Source organism: Eriocheir sinensis, chromosome 60 (assembly GCF_024679095.1).
Source record: "Eriocheir sinensis breed Jianghai 21 chromosome 60, ASM2467909v1, whole genome shotgun sequence".
NCBI classification, from domain to species: Eukaryota; Metazoa; Arthropoda; class Malacostraca; order Decapoda; family Varunidae; genus Eriocheir; species Eriocheir sinensis.
In genome coordinates, this window is record NC_066568.1 from 3,628,479 (window position 1) to 3,649,382 (window position 20,904).

General features: G+C 38.8%; 2 protein-coding genes and 1 long non-coding RNA gene across 31 annotated transcripts in view; 2 read left to right on the plus strand and 1 right to left on the minus strand.

The window, feature by feature from the left end:
- LOC126985753 (uncharacterized) overlaps positions 1 to 20,904 on the plus strand; it is a 123,338-nt gene that overhangs the window by 95,227 nt on the left and 7,207 nt on the right. The window lies entirely within an intron of this gene.
- LOC126985766 (syntaxin-like) lies at positions 2,493 to 15,182 on the plus strand. Of its 2 annotated transcripts, none has more exons than XM_050841154.1 (7): positions 2,493 to 2,572; positions 7,466 to 7,633; positions 8,988 to 9,113; positions 9,643 to 9,811; positions 10,645 to 10,826; positions 11,547 to 11,753; positions 14,984 to 15,182. In XM_050841154.1, the coding sequence occupies exons 2-7, from the start codon at positions 7,484 to 7,486 to the stop codon at positions 14,993 to 14,995; spliced, it is 846 nt and encodes a 281-aa protein (XP_050697111.1). In that variant the 5' UTR covers positions 2,493 to 2,572; positions 7,466 to 7,483; the 3' UTR covers positions 14,996 to 15,182. The 2 variants fall into 2 exon arrangements, with proteins under 2 accessions (XP_050697111.1, XP_050697110.1); XM_050841153.1 differs by lacking the exon at positions 2,493 to 2,572 and adding an exon at positions 6,796 to 6,815.
- Positions 16,821 to 19,852, minus strand: LOC126985779 (uncharacterized). The gene is made up of 2 exons (XR_007739024.1): positions 18,632 to 19,852; positions 16,821 to 18,356 (listed from the first exon to the last, which is right to left on the minus strand). It is a non-coding gene; the product is annotated as an uncharacterized LOC126985779 (long non-coding RNA).

A 20,904-nucleotide genomic window follows, 5' to 3' on the forward strand; every position in this document is an offset into this window, starting at 1 on the left:
GATTCATGGATTACTTCACGACTCGCAGCACGGATTCACAAAAGGTAGGTCTTGCTTTACCAGCCTTCTGTCCGTTAATAAACTGTCTTGACCGTTTTTTTAACAACTGAATAAAAAATGAATAAAAGAGTGTATCTCGAGGTGAGTAGTAAAGTTAATAAAAGAAGGATAAAGTTGAAAATAATAGAGATAATCCATAATATAGTGTAGTACAGCTGGCCTCCATGATGGGCGAGTGGGGAGCCTCTTCAGCCGACTGGTCAATTTCTATACTTCTTTTTTTTTCATTTGTCTGTGTATGTATGTCTGTTTCTGCCTGTCTTTGTTTCCCATCTGTTTGTTTGTATGTATGTCTGTTTCTGCCTGTTTGTTTCCCGTCTGTCTATTTCTATGTCTGTTTCTATCTGTCTGTCTGTTTTCTGCTTGTTTATTTGTCTGTTTGTCTTTGTGTCTGTCTGTTTTTCTCTGTCAGTCTGTTAATTAGTGTGTTTGTATTTATTTTATTGTCTGTTTGTCTGTTAATTAAGGAGTGGCTTTCCCGTCTCGCTGGTCGTGGGTTCGATCCCCGGCGCCGGCAAAACCTTAATTCCTTGTCCGGATTAATTTCTCATGTGGTCGCGTGGGAGTATAGCAAAGAGGAAATTCTGGCGTAAAAGAAGTCTTATGCTGACCCTGTTGTACATAAAAAGAAAAAAAAAAAAATAGCTTCATGTTCATTTGACCTGACCTGACATGACCTCTCTTGAACGTAAAAAGAAAAAAAAAATAGCTTCATGTTCATTTGACCTGACCTGACCTGACCTCTCTTGTACGTAAAAAATAATAAAAAATAGCTTCATGTTCATTTGACCTAACCTGACCTGACCTGACCTCTCTTGTACGTAAAAAGAAAAAAAATAGCTTCATGTTCATTTGACCTAACCTGACCTGACCTCTCGTTGTACATAAAAAATAATAAAAAATAGCTTCATGTTCATTTGACCTAACCTGACCTGACCTCTCTTGCTGTTGACCCTGTTGTACATAAAAAAAAATAGCTTCATGTTCATTTGACCTAACCTGACCTAACCTCTCTCTCTCTCTCTCTCTCTCTCTCTCTCTCTCTCTCTCTCTCTCTCTCTCTCTCTCTCTCTCTCTCTCTCTCTCTCTCTCTCTCGCTCCATGCATTAAGATATTAAACTAGATAAAGATAGATAAGGAAATAAACACTTAATTAAGGCTGTCATATCCGCTCGAGGGAAGTTATTTATGTGGTAGTTTTACGAAAAGAAAGCATGGATGATCATAATTTTACGAGGATAACTATAATACTTGAGATTAATGTGGATTTCGATATTTTTAGAGAAATGACGAAATATTAACCTTCCAAAAGTCGAAATTATGTTTAAAAATGGCTATACTACAAGCTTATAACTTTAATTTTAGAACGATAATTAATGTTTTCTCTATATATACATTTTCCATATATTCGTTTCTGTACGTTGATTGATAGTTTACTGTTGCAACATATACATTTTCTCCAAACGTTTCTGTGGATACATTTAGCAGGAACAGGAAAAATATCTCTCTGACTCACAAAAGAGGAATTTCCATGCAGGTACGTTTTCCTGTAAAAGGTCAAAGGTCAATTTCAGCCTTTTTAACGGGCCCTAAAAAAGATAACCTCGCAAAACATCAAAATTAGGCTCAATAAAGTGCACTACAAGCTTAACTTTGAATAAAAAAAGAACGCTTGTGTATATTTCACTATTCATTAGTGGATGTATAACCGGTAAAAGGATGAATAAAGCCGACCGAGAAAGGAAAGAACAGACAAAATTGGCCGGCCGGGTTATCAGAGAATTTGCTTAACTATGATACCACGATATATCAACCCTTCAGTACATCAAAATTGGGTTGAATATATCACAATCTTAATTATAAATACAAAACAAGTATCATATATATCTTACAAGTTATTAATAGCTATATAACCGGTAAGAAGGGTAATAAATAAGGGAAATCGAGAAATACCAAACCTTTAATATATCAAAATTGGGCTAAATATATCGTAATCTTACTAAAAGCTACATAACAAGTAAAAACGGTAATAGATTTGGGAAACCGACATATACCAACCCTTTAATACATCAAAATTGGGTTAATATATCACAAACTTAACTATAAATACAAAACAAATCTCATCTATATCTTAGTTGAAATCGAGAAATACCAAACCTTTAATATATCAAAATTGGGCTAAATATATCACAAACTTAACTATAAATACAAAACAAATCTCATCTATATCTTACAAGTTATTAATAGCTATATAACAGGTAAAAAGGGTAATAAATAAGGGAAATCGAGAAATACCAAACCTTTAATACATCAAAATTAGGTTAAATATATCACAAACTTAACTATAAATACAAAACAAGTATCATATATATCTTACAAGTTATTAATAGCTATATAACAGGTAAAAAGGGTAATAAATAAGACCACTTGGCAACCCCCACCACCAAACGTAAACACACACACACACGCACACACACAGACAGACAGACTCGTGTGTTTCCTGTTTTTCTCTGTAAGTACCGTGTTTTTTGGTCCCTCTGGCATATAAATAAGAAGAAATAGGCTTTATACTTCTAATTATGTGGGTATTGGGAAGATATTGGCTGTGGATGTCGAGGAAAATGGGAAAATAGAAGGGTTTTTTGGGGGGGAATTCCCTGTGAGTGAGTCAGAGGTATTTATTTATTTATTTTTTATTTTATTTTATTCTTGGTGTGTGTGTGTGTACGTGCGTGTGTGTGTGTGTGTGTGTGTGTGTGTGTGTGTGTGTGTGTTGGTTTTCTTATTTTTCTTTTGTTTTCTTCTTTTCTTTTTCTTCTGGTGTGTTCGTACGTGTGTTTGTGTGTGATATTTTCCTTTTTTTTTCTTTTTCTTTTCCTTCCTCTTCTTCTTCTTCTTCTCCTGCTTCTTCTTCTTCTCCTCATTCTTCTTCTTCTCCTGCTTCTTCTTCTCCTCATTCTTCTTCTGCTCCTTTTTCTTCTTCTCCTCCTTCTTCTCCTCCTCCTTCTTCTTCCTCCTCGATCCTTCTCCTCCTCCTCCTCCTTCTTAGTGTTCATTCGTATGTGATATTTCCCATATTTTCCTCCTTTTCTTCTTCTTATTTTCTTTCTTCTGTATCCTGTACGTATACTTGTAAGATATTTTCCTTGTTTTTTCCTGTACGTGTGTGTGTGTGTGTGTGTGTGTGAGTCAATTATTTCCCCATGTGTGTGTGTGTGTGTGTGTGTGTGTGTGTGTGTGTGTCAGTCTGGGCTCTGGCATTGGCAAGGAAGGACTGTTTGCTTCTCTGATAAGACTAGTGTAAGTATAGGCCTATGTAAGTAAGGGTAGTGTGTGTGTGTGTGTGTGTGTGATTCACCATGGTCTGATCACTCACTGGACTCATAATCTCTTACCCCCTTAGTTTACATCTTAGTTTGCATCTTGTGTCCCTATTAGCGAGGGCCACTTGGTCTGGTATTGAGTTTGTTGTTGCCCAGCTATTCACAGTATAGGCTCATCCCCCTCTTTCAGCCACCTCTTTGGATTCTTTTTAGGAGCAGCGAGTAGCAGGCTTTTTTATATTATTGTTTCCTTTTTTTGTGCCCTTGAGCTGTCTCCTTTGTTGTAAAAAAAAAAAAATGTCACTGCCCTCAGGAAAGTGTCGAGGCTTCTTTTGAATTTATCCTACACTTCGTCATACCCTCTGCTCTAACTCACGGCTTTGCAAAATCAGTGGCCTGTTCTCTCGCCCTCTCAAATACCATAGCCTTAACCCAGTAGCTGTGGGGATCGTGTTTCTTAAAGCGAGAAAAATGAACAAAAATCATCACTCACGCAAACCATTTCATAATATATATATCAACGCATTTGTGACCACGGGTAGCGAAACCTCTGTAGAGCATTTTTGGGGGTTTATATCATGGCAAAAATTTGGCCCGTCGCTGCTACACGGTAAAGCCACAAATTTGGCCTGTCGCTGGTACACGGTAAAGCCACAAATTTGGCCCGTCGCTGCTACACGGTAAAGCCACAAATTTGGTCTGTCGCTGCTACACGGTAAAGCCACAAATTTGGCCTGTCGCTGCTACACGGTAAAGCCACAAATTTGGTCTGTCACTGGTACACGGTAAAGCCACAAATTTGGCCTGTCGCTGCTACACGGTAAAGCCACAAATTTGGCCTGTCGCTGCTACACGGTAAAGCCACAAATTTGGCCTGTCGCTGGTACTGGGTTAAGGATCTATTACACTGGGCAAATTTTCCAAGGATACAGACAAAGTACAACGCATGGAAAATACATTGAGTTGTGACAGTGAAGGGGAGGAGAGGAGGAGGGAAGCCTTGGCAGAGTGTAGTGTGACAAAGTTGGAGGTGGGAAGAGTCTTTAGGAAAGGCAGTGAGGTGGAAATCCTAGCGTGTGTGTGTGTGTGTGTGTGTATGTGTGTGTGTGTGTGTGTGTGTGTGCATCTGAGTGTGACTAATAGTATAAGCCTACCCATTAGGTACTCACCCTTGTCCAGTAGGTATCATTAATTTATAACTAAAAAAAACTACAACTAGAAGAGTCTCCTTTGGATATTTTTTTTCATTCAACCCTTTATATTATAGTTTATTTGTTTTTGGTAAAAATACTTTATTTCTAAATTTTAATTCAAATACGCCCTCCTCTGTCCAAGCATAGCATAAATGTTGATTTGGTGCTAAAAAAAATAACCTGAGTGACATTACTGCCTGAATAGGCTCTAAATCAGTTGTTACCGCTTGGTTGCTCTAATCGGAACCGCTGGCGTTTTATAGTAATCGTATTATTATATTATCCGATTCAACTGAAAATGTGCTATAGGTAGGTACCTCACACTGCATGTACTCATAAAATTCAAAAATTTTGAATGAGTTCTAATTAGTCCATTTTAGGGACAAAAAAGTAAAAATTTGCAATAACTAATTAATTTCAAATTATTTTTTTTTCACAGAATTGTAGATGAATGAAATGAATGAAAAAAGAAATCTAATCAGTTTTAGTGAATAAGAATATAGACTTTCTTCAAACAAAAAGCAGTTATCACTTTACAATTTGAAGTGAGATAAGCATTTCCTTTTAGAAGTAGTAAAGTAGTAAATGCAACCACGCCCCCCCACCTGGATTTGGGGGGTGGGGTTCTAGTAAGCTCATATGCTCTGAGGATATGATGTTCCATAGTCTGTCTGGGAGAGGACGGATTGGACAAGAGTACACATGCTGCGCACTGGACAGACAGCCAGTGGGGTGGGTAAGTACACAGAACAGCACACACAGACAGTTTTCACAGGATCTCTCATCTCTCATATATAGAGCTTTACCTGCATTTAAACCATATCCTTTGTGTGTGTGTGTGTGTGTGTGTGTGTGTGTGTGTGTGTGTGTGTGTGTGTGTGTGTGTTGTCCTTGTGTGTCTTGATGTGTGACTTATTACTGAAGCTACTACTTAATTATATTCTTTGTGTGTGTGTGTGTGTGTGTGTGTACATCTGGGTCTGTCTACAGCTGTTCATATTAGACTTCTTAGCTTGGCAGTTATCTTCTTATCAGTGTGGGTGTACTGATAGCGTGTGTGTGTGTGTGTGTGTGTGTGTGTGTGTGTGTGTGTTTACCTATTTGTAGTATACAGGGGCTAAACTCAAGCTTGGTCAGTCCTGTCTCCCAATCTATATTTGTCCAACTTTTCCTTCCTTCCTTGTGTGTGTGCGTGTGTGTGTGTGTGTTAAATTCATCATACATGCACTATCTTCAGAGGATACATTTATTATAATTATCTAGAGGTCTTTTAAATGAGGTTAATAATAAACTTTTTAGTAATAAGTATTGTGTAGATAGTCTTATAAATATGTCTTACAATAATACAAATACTTCTGTACCTGTTAATTATATAAAGCTCGCTGGCCTAAACAAACAAACAAACAAACTAAAACATTAACGTAGCTGTAAGTAATTTAGTGTTGAAAGAGTAACAATTTTTTCTTTATTTATAAGAATACAAATATCTCTTCATTTATTGGTTTTATGTTAATTGAATATCCTGATCTGATTATCATTAGGGACAAACACATTCTCAAGTTATTTTTAATCTTGCGTATCCTTTATTAATTATCTGTGTTATATATATATTTTTCTTTTCTTAATTTTCCTTCTCCATATCCTCCTCCTCCTCCTCCTCCTCCTCCTCTCATTTCCTTTCTTTAATCTAATCTTTAACTCTTTTTCCTCCCTTCAGTGTTTTCTACTCTGTCTCTCTGTCTATCTCTCTCCTTCTGTCTATTCTATCTATCTATCTATCTATCTATCTATCTCCCTCTCTTCCTTGATATTCCTACGCTCTTCCTACTTTCCTTCCTTCTTCCTTTCTTTTTCAGTTATTTCTCTCCCTTCTTTCACCTTTCCTTCCTTCATATTCTTTTGTATTAACTTATGCATTGCTGTGTCCTTCCTTCCTTCCTTCCTTCCTTCCTTCCTTCCTCTTTGCTTCCTGTATTTCTGTTTTCTCCACTCCTTCTATACTACCTTCTTTTTTTCCTTCCCTCCTATCCTTCTTCCTTCTTTCCCTCTTTTTTTCCTCTCTGCTTTCCTTCCTTCCTTCCTTCTTTACTATCTATTACTATCTATTTACTATCTATTACTGTACCACTTCTTCTCTTCCTCTCTCTGTCCACCCCTTTCTTAGAGTCCTATATTAACATTACTCTTTCTTCCTCTCTCTCCTCTGCCCCCCCTTGAAGTATTGCTAGGAATCATGATGGTGAGTATAAGGAATGTGTTGGCGCACTTTTTATTTTGTTTCACGCCTTTGTAGTTTTGTGTGTTGGATTCTGTATTTTTTGACTGAATAGATATATGGGAATTTTCGGGAATATTTGGGAGAGTTACTTTTTTTTTTTTAAGGCAGAGATTTTTGTTGATTCTTTACACTTCAGTTTTTAGGGGGCTGTTAGTGGATGTCCCTTCGCCCGGTGGTGGCGCAGGCGAGATTGTTGAAGTGACGCCCATTGAGGCTCATGTCACCCTCCAGTTAACCTAACCTAACCTAACCTGACCTAACAAAACTCCAAACAGTCACTATAGGTCTTGACTCAGAGAAATCATATATGCTTCCTTACTAATGAGACTTTCTATACAACAAAGTGACCTAACCTAACCTAACAAAACCCCAAACAGTTTCTATAGGTCTTGACTCAGAAAATTCATATATGCTTCCTTACTAATGAGACTTTCCATACAACAAAGTGACATAACCTAACCTAACCTAACAAAACCCCAAACAGATACTATAGGTCTTGACTCAGAAAATTCATATATGCTTCCCTACTAATGAGACTTTCCATACAACAAAGTGACGTAACCTAACCTAACCTAACCAGACCTAACCCTCCTTCCCATCCTTCACCACAGAAACCTAAGGAGATCATCATGACACGGGACAGGCTGAAGGAGTTCCAGGAGCAGAGCAAGGTCCCGGGTGGCTCAGAGGCGACGGTGGTGACCATGGAAGGCAGCGACGACCAGAAGGAGCTGCTGGAACTCCTCGACAAGATTGGGCCGCTCTATGACAAGCTGAAGGTGGGTTGGTGTGTGGGGAGGAGGGAGGGATAGGGGAGTCACCATAGCTTTGTTCATTAACACTCTCACTTCTTTGTTTACTTTTTCCTTCTACTTTTACTCCATTATCTTCTCTGTCTTTATTATTATTACCTTCGCCAAAGAAGTTGGGAAGAGTTTATATTTTTGGTCTGGCCAGTATGTTTGTTTATTTATTTATTTGTTTGTTTGTTCGTGAGCAGTCTCCTGTGCACGATTTTGCGGATATCTCAGCTAATTTTTAAGGGAAGCTTCGTGTCCATCCAGAATAGAACCCATTAAAATTTTGATGTCAAAGGTCAAAGGTCAAGGTCGCACAAAACGTCAGATTGGCCCTAAATTTGGTTCTCTTCATCGTAGAGACTTCAGGCTTGGTTCATATTTTAGCTCATGGAAAGACGCACCTTGCATGGCCTTGACCTTGAACTTTGACCTTGACCTTGAAAAGTTTCCCAAGGTCAAAGTTTCCAAAAAAATAGAATTTCATTAAATTTCAAAACAAATGCTTCCATATGATGCATAGGGTCACAGTTGATGCCCAGACCAATTTTCAGGACAGTCTTTGGCGGAGGTGTGCGCTCTCCGGGTGCTATGAGTCTAGTTATATCTATTATCATCTTTTTTCATGATTTTACTTGTTACTTTCTTCATTAACACACACATCTTTATTTTCCTGCTTCTCCTTCTACTTCATTTTCCTCTACTCCCTCTTTTTAATATCCTACATACCATCTTCTTCTTTTCATAATTATACACTCATTACTTTCTTCATCAACACACACATCTTTATTTTCCTCCTTCTCCTTCTACTTCATTTTCCTCTACTCCCTCTTTTTAATATCCTACATACCATCTTCTTCTTTTCATAATTATACACTCATTACTTTCTTCATCAACACACACACCTTTATTTTCCTCCTTCTCCTTCTACTTCATTTTCCTCTACTCCCTCTTTTTAATATCCTACTTACCATCTTCTTCTTTTCATTATTAATCACTCATTACTTTCTTCATCAACACACACACCTTTATTTTCCTCCTTCTCCTTCTACTTCATTTTCCTCTACTCCCTCTTTTTAATATCCTACACACCATCTTCTTCTTTTCATAATCATACACTCATTACTTTCTTCATTTCCTTCCTTCTACTACCCTGTTACCTTCTCCTTCTCCTTTTTATATCAATACCACATTTACTGTCTTCTTTTTGCTATTTCTACTGTTACCTTTTCCTTCTCCTTTTTGCTTTTATACTTTTTACTCCATCGTACACTTACCTCCATATTTACATTCTCCCTGTCTCCGCCGCTGCCGTCCGCTGCCGCCGCCGCTGCAGGGCATGGGGGATCACGTCTCGGAGCTCCGGCGGATGGTGCATGACAACGACAGCCGGCAGGAGGTTGAGGACACGGTTGCCGGCATCAAGGGTGACGCTAAGAAACTACGCTCAGACCTCGAGGCTGTGAGTGTGTGGAGTAGGAGGAAGGAAGGGAGGGGAGGGGTAGTGAGTAAGGGTGTGCTGAGGGTGAGAAGGGAAGGGTGGCTAGAGGGAATAGGGGGTTGTATTTCTCTCTTTCGGCCACCTCTTTTGATTCTTTTATAGGAGCAGCGAGTAGCGAGCTTTTTTTTATTTATTATTGTTTCCTTGTTTTACTTGCCGAGGGGATGGGTAGGTGGAGAGCACATTGGAGGGAAAGGGTTAATGAGTGGTAAGTGGAAGAGGTTAGAGGAGGGTGGAAGAGTGAGGTGAGAGGGGAGAAGTGGAAGGGGAAGCATGGGTGGAAGTTAGGAGAGAAGGGTCAGTGGAGGGTGGGTGGGGAAGGGGTTTAAATTTACTTATAAACATCCTCTTTTTATAAGTAACGACCCAACCTTTCCTGTTCCTTCCCATCCCGACGTAAGCTATATAATTCCTCCTTCCCTCAATCATACACCGACAAACAAAAATGCGTCTACAACATATACTCTAGTCTACCTTCCCCTCGGTCCAGGTGAAGCAGAAGGGGGGCAAGAGTACCGGCGTGGTGCAGCATGTGGCCCGGACTCACCACTTCTCGCTGGGCGTTCTGCTGACCCAGGTGTTGCAGGAGCTCTCGTCCATGCAGGTGGAGGCCCATAACAGACACACGCAATATGTCAGGAAGGAGCTCATTATTACAGGTGTGTTTTATCAATTCCTGACATACTATCTTGATTCTCTCCTTTTTCTCCCTATCCTCCTTTCTTCCTTCCTTCTTTTTTTTCCTTTCTTCCTTTTTTTTCTTTCTGCTTTCCTTCCTTCCTTTTTCCATCATTCCCTCTCATCCTTCCTTCCTTTTTTCATCATTCCCTCTCATCCTTCCTTCCTTTTTTCATCATTCCCTCTCATCCTTCCTTCCTTTTTTCATCATTCCCTCTCATCCTTCCTTCCTTTTTCCATCATTCCCTCTCATCCTTCCTTCCTTTTTCCATCATTCCCTCTCATCCTTCCTTCCTTTTTCCATCATTCCCTCTCATCCTTCCTTCCTTTTTTCATCATTCCCTCTCATCCTTCCTTCCTTTTTGCATCCTTCGCTGTCATGCTTCCTTGCTTTTCCATCATTCCTCATCCTTCCTTCCTTTTTCATCATTCCTCTCATCCTTCCTTCCTTTTCCATCATTCCTCTCATCCTTCCTTCCTTTTTCAATAATTCCTTCTCATCCTTCATTCATTTTCCATCATTCCCTCTCATCCTTCCTTCCTTTTTCCATCATTCCCTCTCATCCTTCCTTCCTTTTTTCATCATTCCCTCTCATCCTTCCTTCCTTTTTCCATCATTCCCTCTCATCCTTCCTTCCTTTTTTCATCATTCCCTCTCATCCTTCCTTCCTTTCTTATCTCACTCACTCACTCTCCCTTATTCCTTCATTCCTTCTTTCTTTTCCACACTCACTCGCTCACTCACTTCATCCATTCCTTCCCTACCACACCCTCTCACTTTTTCACTCACTCACTCACTCACTCTCCCCCACAGGCCAGGTCGGGTACGATGAGGAGGAACTGGAGAACCTCATAGAAGAGTCGACGGAAATCTTCACGCAAAACCTGATTCGGCAAACCACGATGGCCAAACAGCAGCTGAACGACTTGCAGGAGAGACACGAGGCCTTTGTCAAGCTCGAGAAGTCCATCCTCGAGCTGCACACACTCTTCCAGGTTAGTTCGGGTGGAAGGGGAGGGAAGGGAAAGGTGGAGGGAAGGGACGTACGAAAGGTTGTGAGTTTAAGGGGAGAAGGGAAGGGAACGGAAGGAAGAATAGAGAAGCGACAGCAAGGGAAGGGAAAGGTGTAAGGAAGGGACAGATGTAAGGTTGTGAGTTTAAGGGGAAAAGGGAAGGGAACGGAAGGAAGAATAGAGAAGGGACAGCATCAACTCTTACAGGCTAGTTATTTGGGCAGCTTTTCCGATACCCTACGCCTCTGTCCACCCAGCAGTGAATGGGTACCAGGTATTAATCAGGGGTTGTGTCCTGTCTCCTAGGGTTTGTTCCCTTCTCCTATAATTCCTTCCCCTTCTGTCTCTCTCCGGCATATGACCACAGATGTTGCGCCGACTAAACGAAACTTTCCAACTTTTCCAGGCTAGCTTGTGTGGAAGGGGAAAGGGAAGGGAAAGGTGGAAGGGAGGGACAGATGAAAGGTTGTGAATTTAAGGAGAAATGGGAAAGGAAAGGAAAGAAGGAAGGACAGAAGGCAGGAAGGGAAGGAAAGGGAGAGTTAGTTGTTGTAAATATAAAGAGAAAAGAGAAGGAAACTAAAAGAGAGACTAAGGAAGTGGAGGAGAGAAACACACAGCTCTACTCCCCCTACTTCCCCACCCTCACCCCTGGCTGCCTCTCCCCACTCACCCCCTCACTCCACCCCCCCTCATTCACAGGAGATTGCACTGTTGGTCCGGGAGCAAGGCGACGTGGTGAGCCGGATAGAGAACAACGTATTCGAGGCCCAGACCAAGACCGAGAAGGGGCGCATAGAGCTGGTGCAGGCGCGGCAGAACATGAAGAAGGCGCTGAAGAAGAAGTTCATCTGCGGCATCATCCTGGGCGTGGTTCTCCTCATCGTGGTCCTCGGCATCGTGTTCTCAGTATGTGAATGTTAGGTTAGGTTAGCTTAGGGCAATGGTTCTTAACCTTTTCAGAGACGCTGAACCCTAATGAAAACCTCCGCACAGTAGCCGAACTCCTCAAGTATAAAGAAAAAAACATACAAATGGAAGAAAAATTGCCTCAAAATTCAAGAGTATATTAATTTTGGGTAATACAGAGAATGGATTCCATTTTAATTCATAAAATAAGAATGTTAAGGAAAATTTGCTTAAAATTCTATTGCAAGATTGCAGTGTCTTTCGGGAGGGTCTCGGCCGAACCGCTGAGACTGGCTCGTTGCGGTCGAACCCAGGTTAAGAACCACTGGCTTAGGATCATTTTTTTTGTTTCTTTTCTTCTTTTTTCTTTCTTCGGGTTATGTTTTAGGGTTTTTATTTTTATTTTTGCTTCTTCGTTAGGTTAGGTTAGGGTAATTTTTTCTGCTTATTTTTTTTGTTTTTTCTCCAGGTTATGTTTGGTTAAGTTAGGGTTGTGCTTTACTTTCTTTATTTTTGCTTCTTGGTTAGGTTAGGTTAGCTTAGAATTGTCATTTTTTTCTGCTTATTTTTTTGTTTTTTCTCCAGGTTAGGTTTGTTTTTTACTTCTTGGTTAGGTTAGGTTAGGTTAGTTTAGGGTTATTATTTTTATTTGTTTGTTTATTTTTGTTGATTTATTTATTTTTCAGGAGGTTAAGGATTTATTTCATCAGTGTTTTTATTTATTTCTATTGTTTTCTCAGTTGAGGTCAAGTTAGGTTCGGGTCATTTATTCTACTAGTATTTTTAGTAGTTTATTTTATTCTCATTTTTTTGTTTGTTTTACCAGTATTTTTATTCATTCGCATATTTATTAATTTGTATTTGCTGTGCTTTCTTGAATGTGTGTGTGTCTAGGTACATTGTCCTAATCAATGTCAACCTTGTCCTATTATTTTCATCCTTTTTTTGTACATTATTTTTTCATCTTTTTTTCCTTATGTCACTCTCCATGGTGATGAACTGATGACCTCTTCATTTATCTGTGGTCATCTTCAGAGTCATTTTTTTCTTGCTTCCACATTTCTGCTTCTTTTTCCTATTCTGTTTCTTCTCATGCTTAACCCGGTAGCTGCGGGGATCATGTTTCTTAAAAGCCCCTCTAAGCGAATTCATGGGAAAAAAATCATCACTCACGCAAACCATTTCATAAGATATATCAACGCATTTGTGATCAGTTTTTGCATCATCTATTTTGGGGGGTTTATGTCAAGGGAAAAATTTGGCCCGTCGCTGGTACGCGGTAAAGCCACAAATTTGACCCGTCGCTGCTACTGGGTTAATAATGATCCTCTTACTGGTTTTACTTCTTCTTCTATTATGTGTTGCTTTCTTTTCTATCATTTTTGGTGTTGTTTTATTACTGTGTGTTATGCTCATTTTCTTTGTCTAGCATATCGTCACCCTCATGAAATAATTGCCTAAGTCATTTTTCAGCGATTTCCAGGTATTTGTCTACATAAATTTTTCAACATGTGACTCCCGTTTTTGTATAGTTTTTTTTTCACATCAAAGGATACGGCTCAAGGGCAACAAGGGTAAAAAAAAAAGAAAAAAAAAAGCCTGCTTCTCACCTTCGTCACTCAGGGTTTCAGTGATCTAGAATTCGCCTTTTCATTTCTGCCTGAATCTTAAGCCAAATGAGATAATGGCAGTTCTTTTCTGATTTCCTGAAAAGTAGAAAAGAATGACTTGGGTGGTTGGTTTACGAAGGTGACAATGTGTGTGTTTGTCTCCTTGTTTTTTTTGTGGTTTTCGTTTTTATATTTTTTAATTTTGTGGAAGTGTTTCTCCATGTTTCTTGCCTTCATGATATGTAGTACTTATGAGGCAATGATAATGGAATGATGGAATGGTAGTTTGATTATGTAATTACGTACATATCAAAAGAGATCACTTTCCATTCAATTTCTAATATAGTTTCTAAGTCTCCTCACTTAAGAATACCTATCGCTCTCTAGGGAACGTTTGCATTAACCTTCATGTTAAATCACGCATGGATATAATTTTATACATTATTTACCATTTGTATGTATCTGAACACCTAACCAACTTTCTTTCATAATACATCATATATCAGCGGTTTCATTAATTTGTACCTTTCTGAACACCTAACCAACTTTCTTTCATAATACAACGGTTTCATTAATTTGTATGTATCTGAACACCTAACCAACTTTCTTTCATAATACAACGGTTTCATTAATTTGTATGTATCTGAACACCTGACCAGCTTTCTTTCATAATACATCATATATCAACGGTTTCATTAATTTGTACCTTTCTGAACACCTAACCAACTTTGCCAATAGCTGATTTTTGATTGAGTTAGCAGAGCAGGTGGTGAGTTTCATTTTAATTCAATTTTTCGAGCTTGGTTGACATCCTTTGATCCCCTTAACCCGTCCACTCTGATTGGCACGGATGCTTCTAAGTTGTATTAATCTGTATGGCTTGAGATTAACCACACGATTCTCTAATTATGTCCTAGTATATGGTGGAGTAGGGTGAGCTTTCTCCCTATACACTCAAAGCTTCTACGTTGTATTAATCTGTATGACTTGAGATGAACCACACAATCCTTTATTTATGTCCTTTTCAAATGGTTGAGTAGGGTCAGCTCTCTCCTTATACAGGTAACTCTTGATTTATGCGAGTATTGTGTCCTTGAAGAGGTCGTGTAAATCAAAAACAATGTAAAACAAGAGGTAGGTTTGTACCTTTATTGCCTACTGTATCACTCTGACTCCTCTCCCTCTCGTGGTTCCTCCTCTGGCTGCCCTTCCCTTCGTGGTAGCACAGCAGTGAGGGTGTTGTTGTTGTTGAGTAGCGTGGCAGCGTGGGTACTGTATTGTTGTTCAAGTGGCGCGCGGGAAGAACTGAGCTCAGCTGTGAGGTCGCAGCGCTGTGTGAGTCCAGTTGCATGAGACATCTGGTGGCCACTCCGTAAAATATCGCGTATAAGTTAAAAAAAACGTGTAAATTAAACATTTATTTGGATTTTGGACCCCACGTTATTTAAAAAACACGTAAACTAAACTCGCATAAATCGAGCTACCTGTACACTCAAAGCTTCTAAGTTGTATTAATCTGTATGACTTGAGATTAACCACACAACCCTTTCTTTATGCGTCTAATTAAAAACACACACACTGATGCACTTTCTAATATTGTCGTATCTCTTTTATTTTCAGTTTCTGCCGTGAGTGAAAAGCAACTCTGACCTAACCTAAGACACTCCCCACTGCCCATCATGCCTGGACCATTCCCTGTACCATCACCTCGCCAGCCCCATCACTTATGTATACCCCCCATCACATTTCCCCTTCCCCCAAGGACACATACCCACTGCCCATCATGCCTGGACCATTCTCTGTACCATCACCTCAATATGCCCCATCACATTTCCCCTTCCTCCTGAGACACATACCCACTGCCCATCATGCCTAACCATTCCGTGTACCATCACCTCACTAGCCCCATCACTTGTACCCCGATTCCCTTCCCCTAAGACATATATTCACTGCCCATTTCTGTACCATTCCCTATGCCCCTCACCTCCTGACTAGCCCCATCACTTATGTTGACCTACCTCCCATACCCCCATCACATGTCCCCTTCCTTCTTCCTCTCACCCTAAGACACATACCCATTGCCCATCATGCCTAACCATTCCCTGTACCATCACTTCCTCACCATGCCCCATCACCACCTAAGTATGCCCATCACTTGTACCCCCATCACATTTCCCCTTCCTCCAAAGACACATACCCACTGCCCATGTCTATACCATTCCCTGTACTGTCACCTCACCATGCCCCGTCACTTATGTATGCCCATCACTCATACCCCCATCCCTTCCTTCATATACCCACCCATATCACATCTCCCATTCCTCCTTCCTCTCCCTTGCCAAGACATATATTCACTGCCCATTTCTAGATCATTTCCCATACCCTCTCCTCCTCACTAGCCCCCATTATTACATATGCCCATCACCCATACCCCTTCCTTCCTTCTCTCCCCATACCCAGAGACATACCCACTGCCCATTCCTATACCATCACCTCACCAGCTCCTCCCATCCCCCCCATCACATTTCCCCCTTCCTCCCCCGTGCCCGCAAGCTGACCCGTGTACCCACCCACCCACCCCGTCCCAGTGAGGCCTCAAGAAGAAGAAGAAGAAGAAGTAGAAGTAGATGAAGTAGAGGAAGAAGTAGTGTTTGTGTTTTCGTCGATGAGCAGGTGTGTGTGTGTGTTTGTGTGTGTGTTTGTGATGTAGTGTGTGTGTGTTATTGTTCTGCGTTTTTTTTTACATTGAGGTCAAAGTACGAAATGGGGTTGTTGATGAGTATCGGAAGATGATTTAAAAGTCGTAATGGGGGCTGTTTATGACTATTACAATTACTATTATTATTATTTATGTGGTTATTTAGTTCTCCCTCTCTTTATTTATTTATTTATTTATTTATTTTTTTTTTATTTTTTTTAGGGCAAAGTACAAAATGAAGAGGCCGATGAGTGCCCGGAAGATGATTTAGAGTTTGTAATGAGGGTTGATTACTGCCATTATTACTGTTATTATTATTTAGTTAGTTGTTTTTATATTCCTTTTTTTTATTTGAGGGCAAAGTACGAAATGGAGAGGCCGATGAGTGCCCGGAAAATGATTTAAAAGTCGTAATGAGGCTTGGTTACTACTACTACTACTATCATTACTATTATTATTATTATTTAGTTAGTTGTATTTAATTTATGTTTTTTTATATAAAGCCAAAGTTCGAAATGATGAGGCCGATGAGTGCCCGGAAGATGATTTAGGAGTCGTAATGAGGCTTGGTCACTACTGTTATTACTATTATTATTATTATTTAGTTAGTTGTTTTTATTTCCCTTTTTTTTATTTAAGGGCAAAGTACGAAATGATGAGGCCGATGAATGCCTGGAAGATGATTTAGGAGTCGTAATGAGGCTTGGTTACTACTACAATTATTATCATTTATTTAGCTTAGTTCACCCTTTCGTCTCCTTTTTTTTTGGTACGCGCGCACTTATGTATTTATTTTTTTTGAGCGCGAACCTCCATATATATTTACCGATCTTTTCTTCTCTTTTTTTATTGATTCATTTCTACTTTTTCTACTTATTTATTTTTTCTCGGCAGCAATAAAGGAAAGATTACTCGACATTTTAACTATTTTTAATTATTTACCGATGTTTTTTTTATCTTTTTTTATTGATTATTTTTTTCTTTTTTTCTTATTTATTTTTCCCTGGCAGCAGTAAAAGAAAAGAAAGATTATGCGACATTATAACTTTTTCCACGGCATGTTATCCATCTTCACAGCAGTTTAACTATCTTCACAGCCTCTTAACCTGGTAGCTGCGGGGATCATGTTTCTTACAGGCCCCTCTAAGCAAGAAAAACGAGCAAAAATCATCACTCACGCAAACCATTTCATAATATATATCAAAGCATTTGTGATCAGTTTATGCATCATCTATTTTGGGGGGTTTATATCATGGCAAAAATTTGGCCTGTCGCTGCTACATGGTAAAGCCACGAATTTGGCCCGTCGCTGGTACACAGTAAAGCCACAAATTTGGCCCGTCGCTGGTACACAGTAAAGCCACAAATTTGGCCCGTCGCTGGTACACAGTAAAGCCACAAATTTGGCCTGTCGCTGGTACATGGTAAAGCCACAAATTTGGCCCGTCGCTGGTACACAGTAAAGCCACAAATTTGGCCCGTCGCTGGTACACAGTAAAGCCACAAATTTGGTCCGTCGCTTGTGGTTAGCAGAGAGGAAGTTAAGATGTGTATAATACTGACTTTCTAAGGCATCTAGTATGTGTATATAATGTGAGAAGTGACGAAGCTGTAGTATTTTCTCTCTTTTTCATACACTTCTTGCAATACGCTCACTGACTAATATTTTCACGGTGATATAGAGACAAAATGGACGGGTTTTTATCTTGTCTTTATGTTAGGATGAAGTGGAAAGATGCAATATAGGCAATTTTTAAGCTCACATCTTTTGCAATAATCGATTTTCACAGTGGTTGGACGAGAGCCTGGCAACATGTGTATAATATCGCCTTTCTGTACTTGGTAAGGAAGCATCTATGAAGGATAAAGCACAAGGAAATGACACCTTTTCCTCACCGTACATGTTTTCCTATATGATCACCAATTAATATTTTCTCAGTGATGTAATGAGAAAAGGACAAAGTTAACAGGTTTTCATATATCGTGTGTCTGTTAGGAGAACGTGGAAGGCCTCACCATACAATTTTCAAGCACTCATCTCTTGCAATAATTGATTTTCACACTGGGTAGAAGAGAGGTAGGTGACAGTTCAGGTATATGAAATTGACTTGCTATGTGGAAAGTGGAAAGTGGAAAGTGGAAAGCCTCACCATACAATTTTCAAGCACTCATCTCTTGCAATAATTGATTTTCACACTGGGTAGAAGAGAGGTAGGTGACAGTTCAGGTATATGAAATTGACTTGCTATGTGAGGGAGAGTCATGAGTATAAGATATGACAGAAAGAATCAATACCTTATTTACCTGTACTTCTTTTCCTATATGATCACCAATTAATATTTTCTCAGTGATGTAATGGGAAAAGGACAAAGTTAACAGGTTTTCATATATCGTCTGTCTGTTAGGAGGACGTGGAAAGCCTCACCATACAATTTTCAAGCACTCATCTCTTGCAATAATTGATTTTCACACTGGGTAGAAGAGAGGTAGGTGACAGTCCAGGTATATGAAATTGACTTGCTATGTGAGGGAGAGTCATGAGTATAAGATATGACAGAAAGAATCAATACCTTATTTACCTGTACTTCTTTTCCAATATGATCACCAATTAATATTTTCTCAGTGATGTAATGAGAAAAGGACAAAGGTAACAGGTTTTTATATATTGTGTGTCTGTTAGGAGAACGTGGAAATCCTCGGCATACAATTTTCAAGCACTCATTTCTTGCAATAATTGATTTTCACACTGGGTAGAAGAGAGGTAGGTAACAGGTTTAGAAAATTGACTTGCTGTCTGACTGAGAACCATCACTTAACAGGTATTGACAGGTATTGAGTTTCTGGTTTACGAGTCAAAAGAGGAGTATAACATTCTCTTTTAAGTCCTTACCTTTTGCAATGATGTCAACCAATCTAACAGGTATTGACAGGTATTGACTTTCTGGTTTATGAGTCGAAAGAGGAGTATAACATTCTCTTTTAAGTCCTTACCTTTTGCAATGATGTCAACCAATCTAACAGGTATTGGCAGGTATTGACTTTCTGATTTACGATAGTTGAAATAGCAGTTTAACGTTCTCTTTTAAGTCCTTATACCTTTTGCAGTGACATCAACCGATCAATTTTCTTCACTGTGATATAGAAACAATGATCGACGTTTTTTCTGCTGTACGTGAAAGAAGGATTTATTTATACATTTACCATTCATTTTAACTCTTGCGGCAACCAGTTTACGTTTTCTTCATCTAAAAATAAGATATACTACATACTTTTTTCATACTTCCTATACTCTTTAATAATTTTTTGTCCACCAAGTAGTGTTGTATTGCAGAATCTAAAACAGAGAGATAGAAGAAAAAGGAAGAAAAAAACTAAACATTGTGATATGATTGTGTTCGAGCTGTGTGCGTGCGTGTGTGTGCGTGTGTGTGTGTGTGTGTGTGCGCATCAGTATTTCGCTCACACGTAACCATTCCAAAAGCTACCTTGCCTGTTTTGTTTTCATTTTCATAAATCATATATTACATCGTTTTTTCATTATTTACATAGCTTGATTTATCCTCCTTTTGGTATTAGTAGAGAGAGAGAGAGAGAGAGAGAGAGAGAGAGAGAGAGAGAGAGAGAGAGAGAGAGAGAGAGAGAGATAGAGAGAGAGAGAGAGAGAGAGAGAGAGAGATAGAGATAGAGAGACAGAGAGAGAGAGAGAGAGAGAGAGAGAGAGAGAGAGAGAGAGAGAGAGAGAGAGAGAGAGAGAGAGAGAGAGAGAGAGAGAAATGAATAGATGGGTGTATAAATGAGAGAGAGAGAGAGAGAGAGAGAGAGAGAGAGAGAGAGAGAGAGAGAGAGAGAGAGATGTGTAGAGAGCAATAATGATAGTAATAATAATAATAATAATAATAATAATAATAATAATAATAATAATAATAATAATGGTAATAATAACTGCATTGGTAATTAGTCATCATCAACTTTACCCTCATCATTATTTCCATCATCATCATCATCATCATTTTTTTTTTCTCTTGTGTTTGAACCATTTTGTCATTTGCTCTTTTTTTCTTTTTCTTTCTTTTCATTTCTTATCTTTTCTTTCTTTTTTTTCTCTTTGAACCATCTCGTCATTCATTTTTTTCTTTTTCTTTTCTTTTCTTATCTTTTCTTTCTTTTTCTTTTCTTATCTTTTCTTTCTTTTTTTTTCTGTTTGAACCATCTTGTCATTCACTTTTTTTCTTTTGTTTCTTTTCTTTCTTTTCTTTTAATTTCATTTTTTATTCTATTCTCTATTAATTTTTTTTTCCATATTTTGTTCTATTTGCTGCAATAAACATGAAATCGATAAGGACGAACAACATTTTTTTTTTTATACATATTTTCTTTCATGTCTTTCCTAATAACTTCTTGCGTTTCATTATTCATCTTTTCAATTTTCCCGCAATAACAAACAAGATTTTTCTACACGAATTTTCTTTCATGTGTTTCCTATTAATTTCTTTTCAGTTTTTCCACAATAACAAACAAAATTTTTCTTCACAAATTTTCTTTCATGTGTTTCCTATTAATTTCTTTTCAATTTTCCCACAATAACAAACAATATTTTTCTATACGAATTTCCTTTCATGTGTTTCCTATTAATTTCTTTTCAATTTTCCCGCAATAACGAACAATATTTTTCCTATACGTATTTTCTGTCATTTCTTTCCCAATCATTTCTTGCATTTCCTTCTCATCTTTTCAACTTTCCCACAATAACAAATGAATCCAAAGGGAAGAACCGCCTTTTTTTTCTTCAATAACCCTTACATTCCACCTTCTTCTTTGGATTGGTTGTGATGGAGGAGGAGGA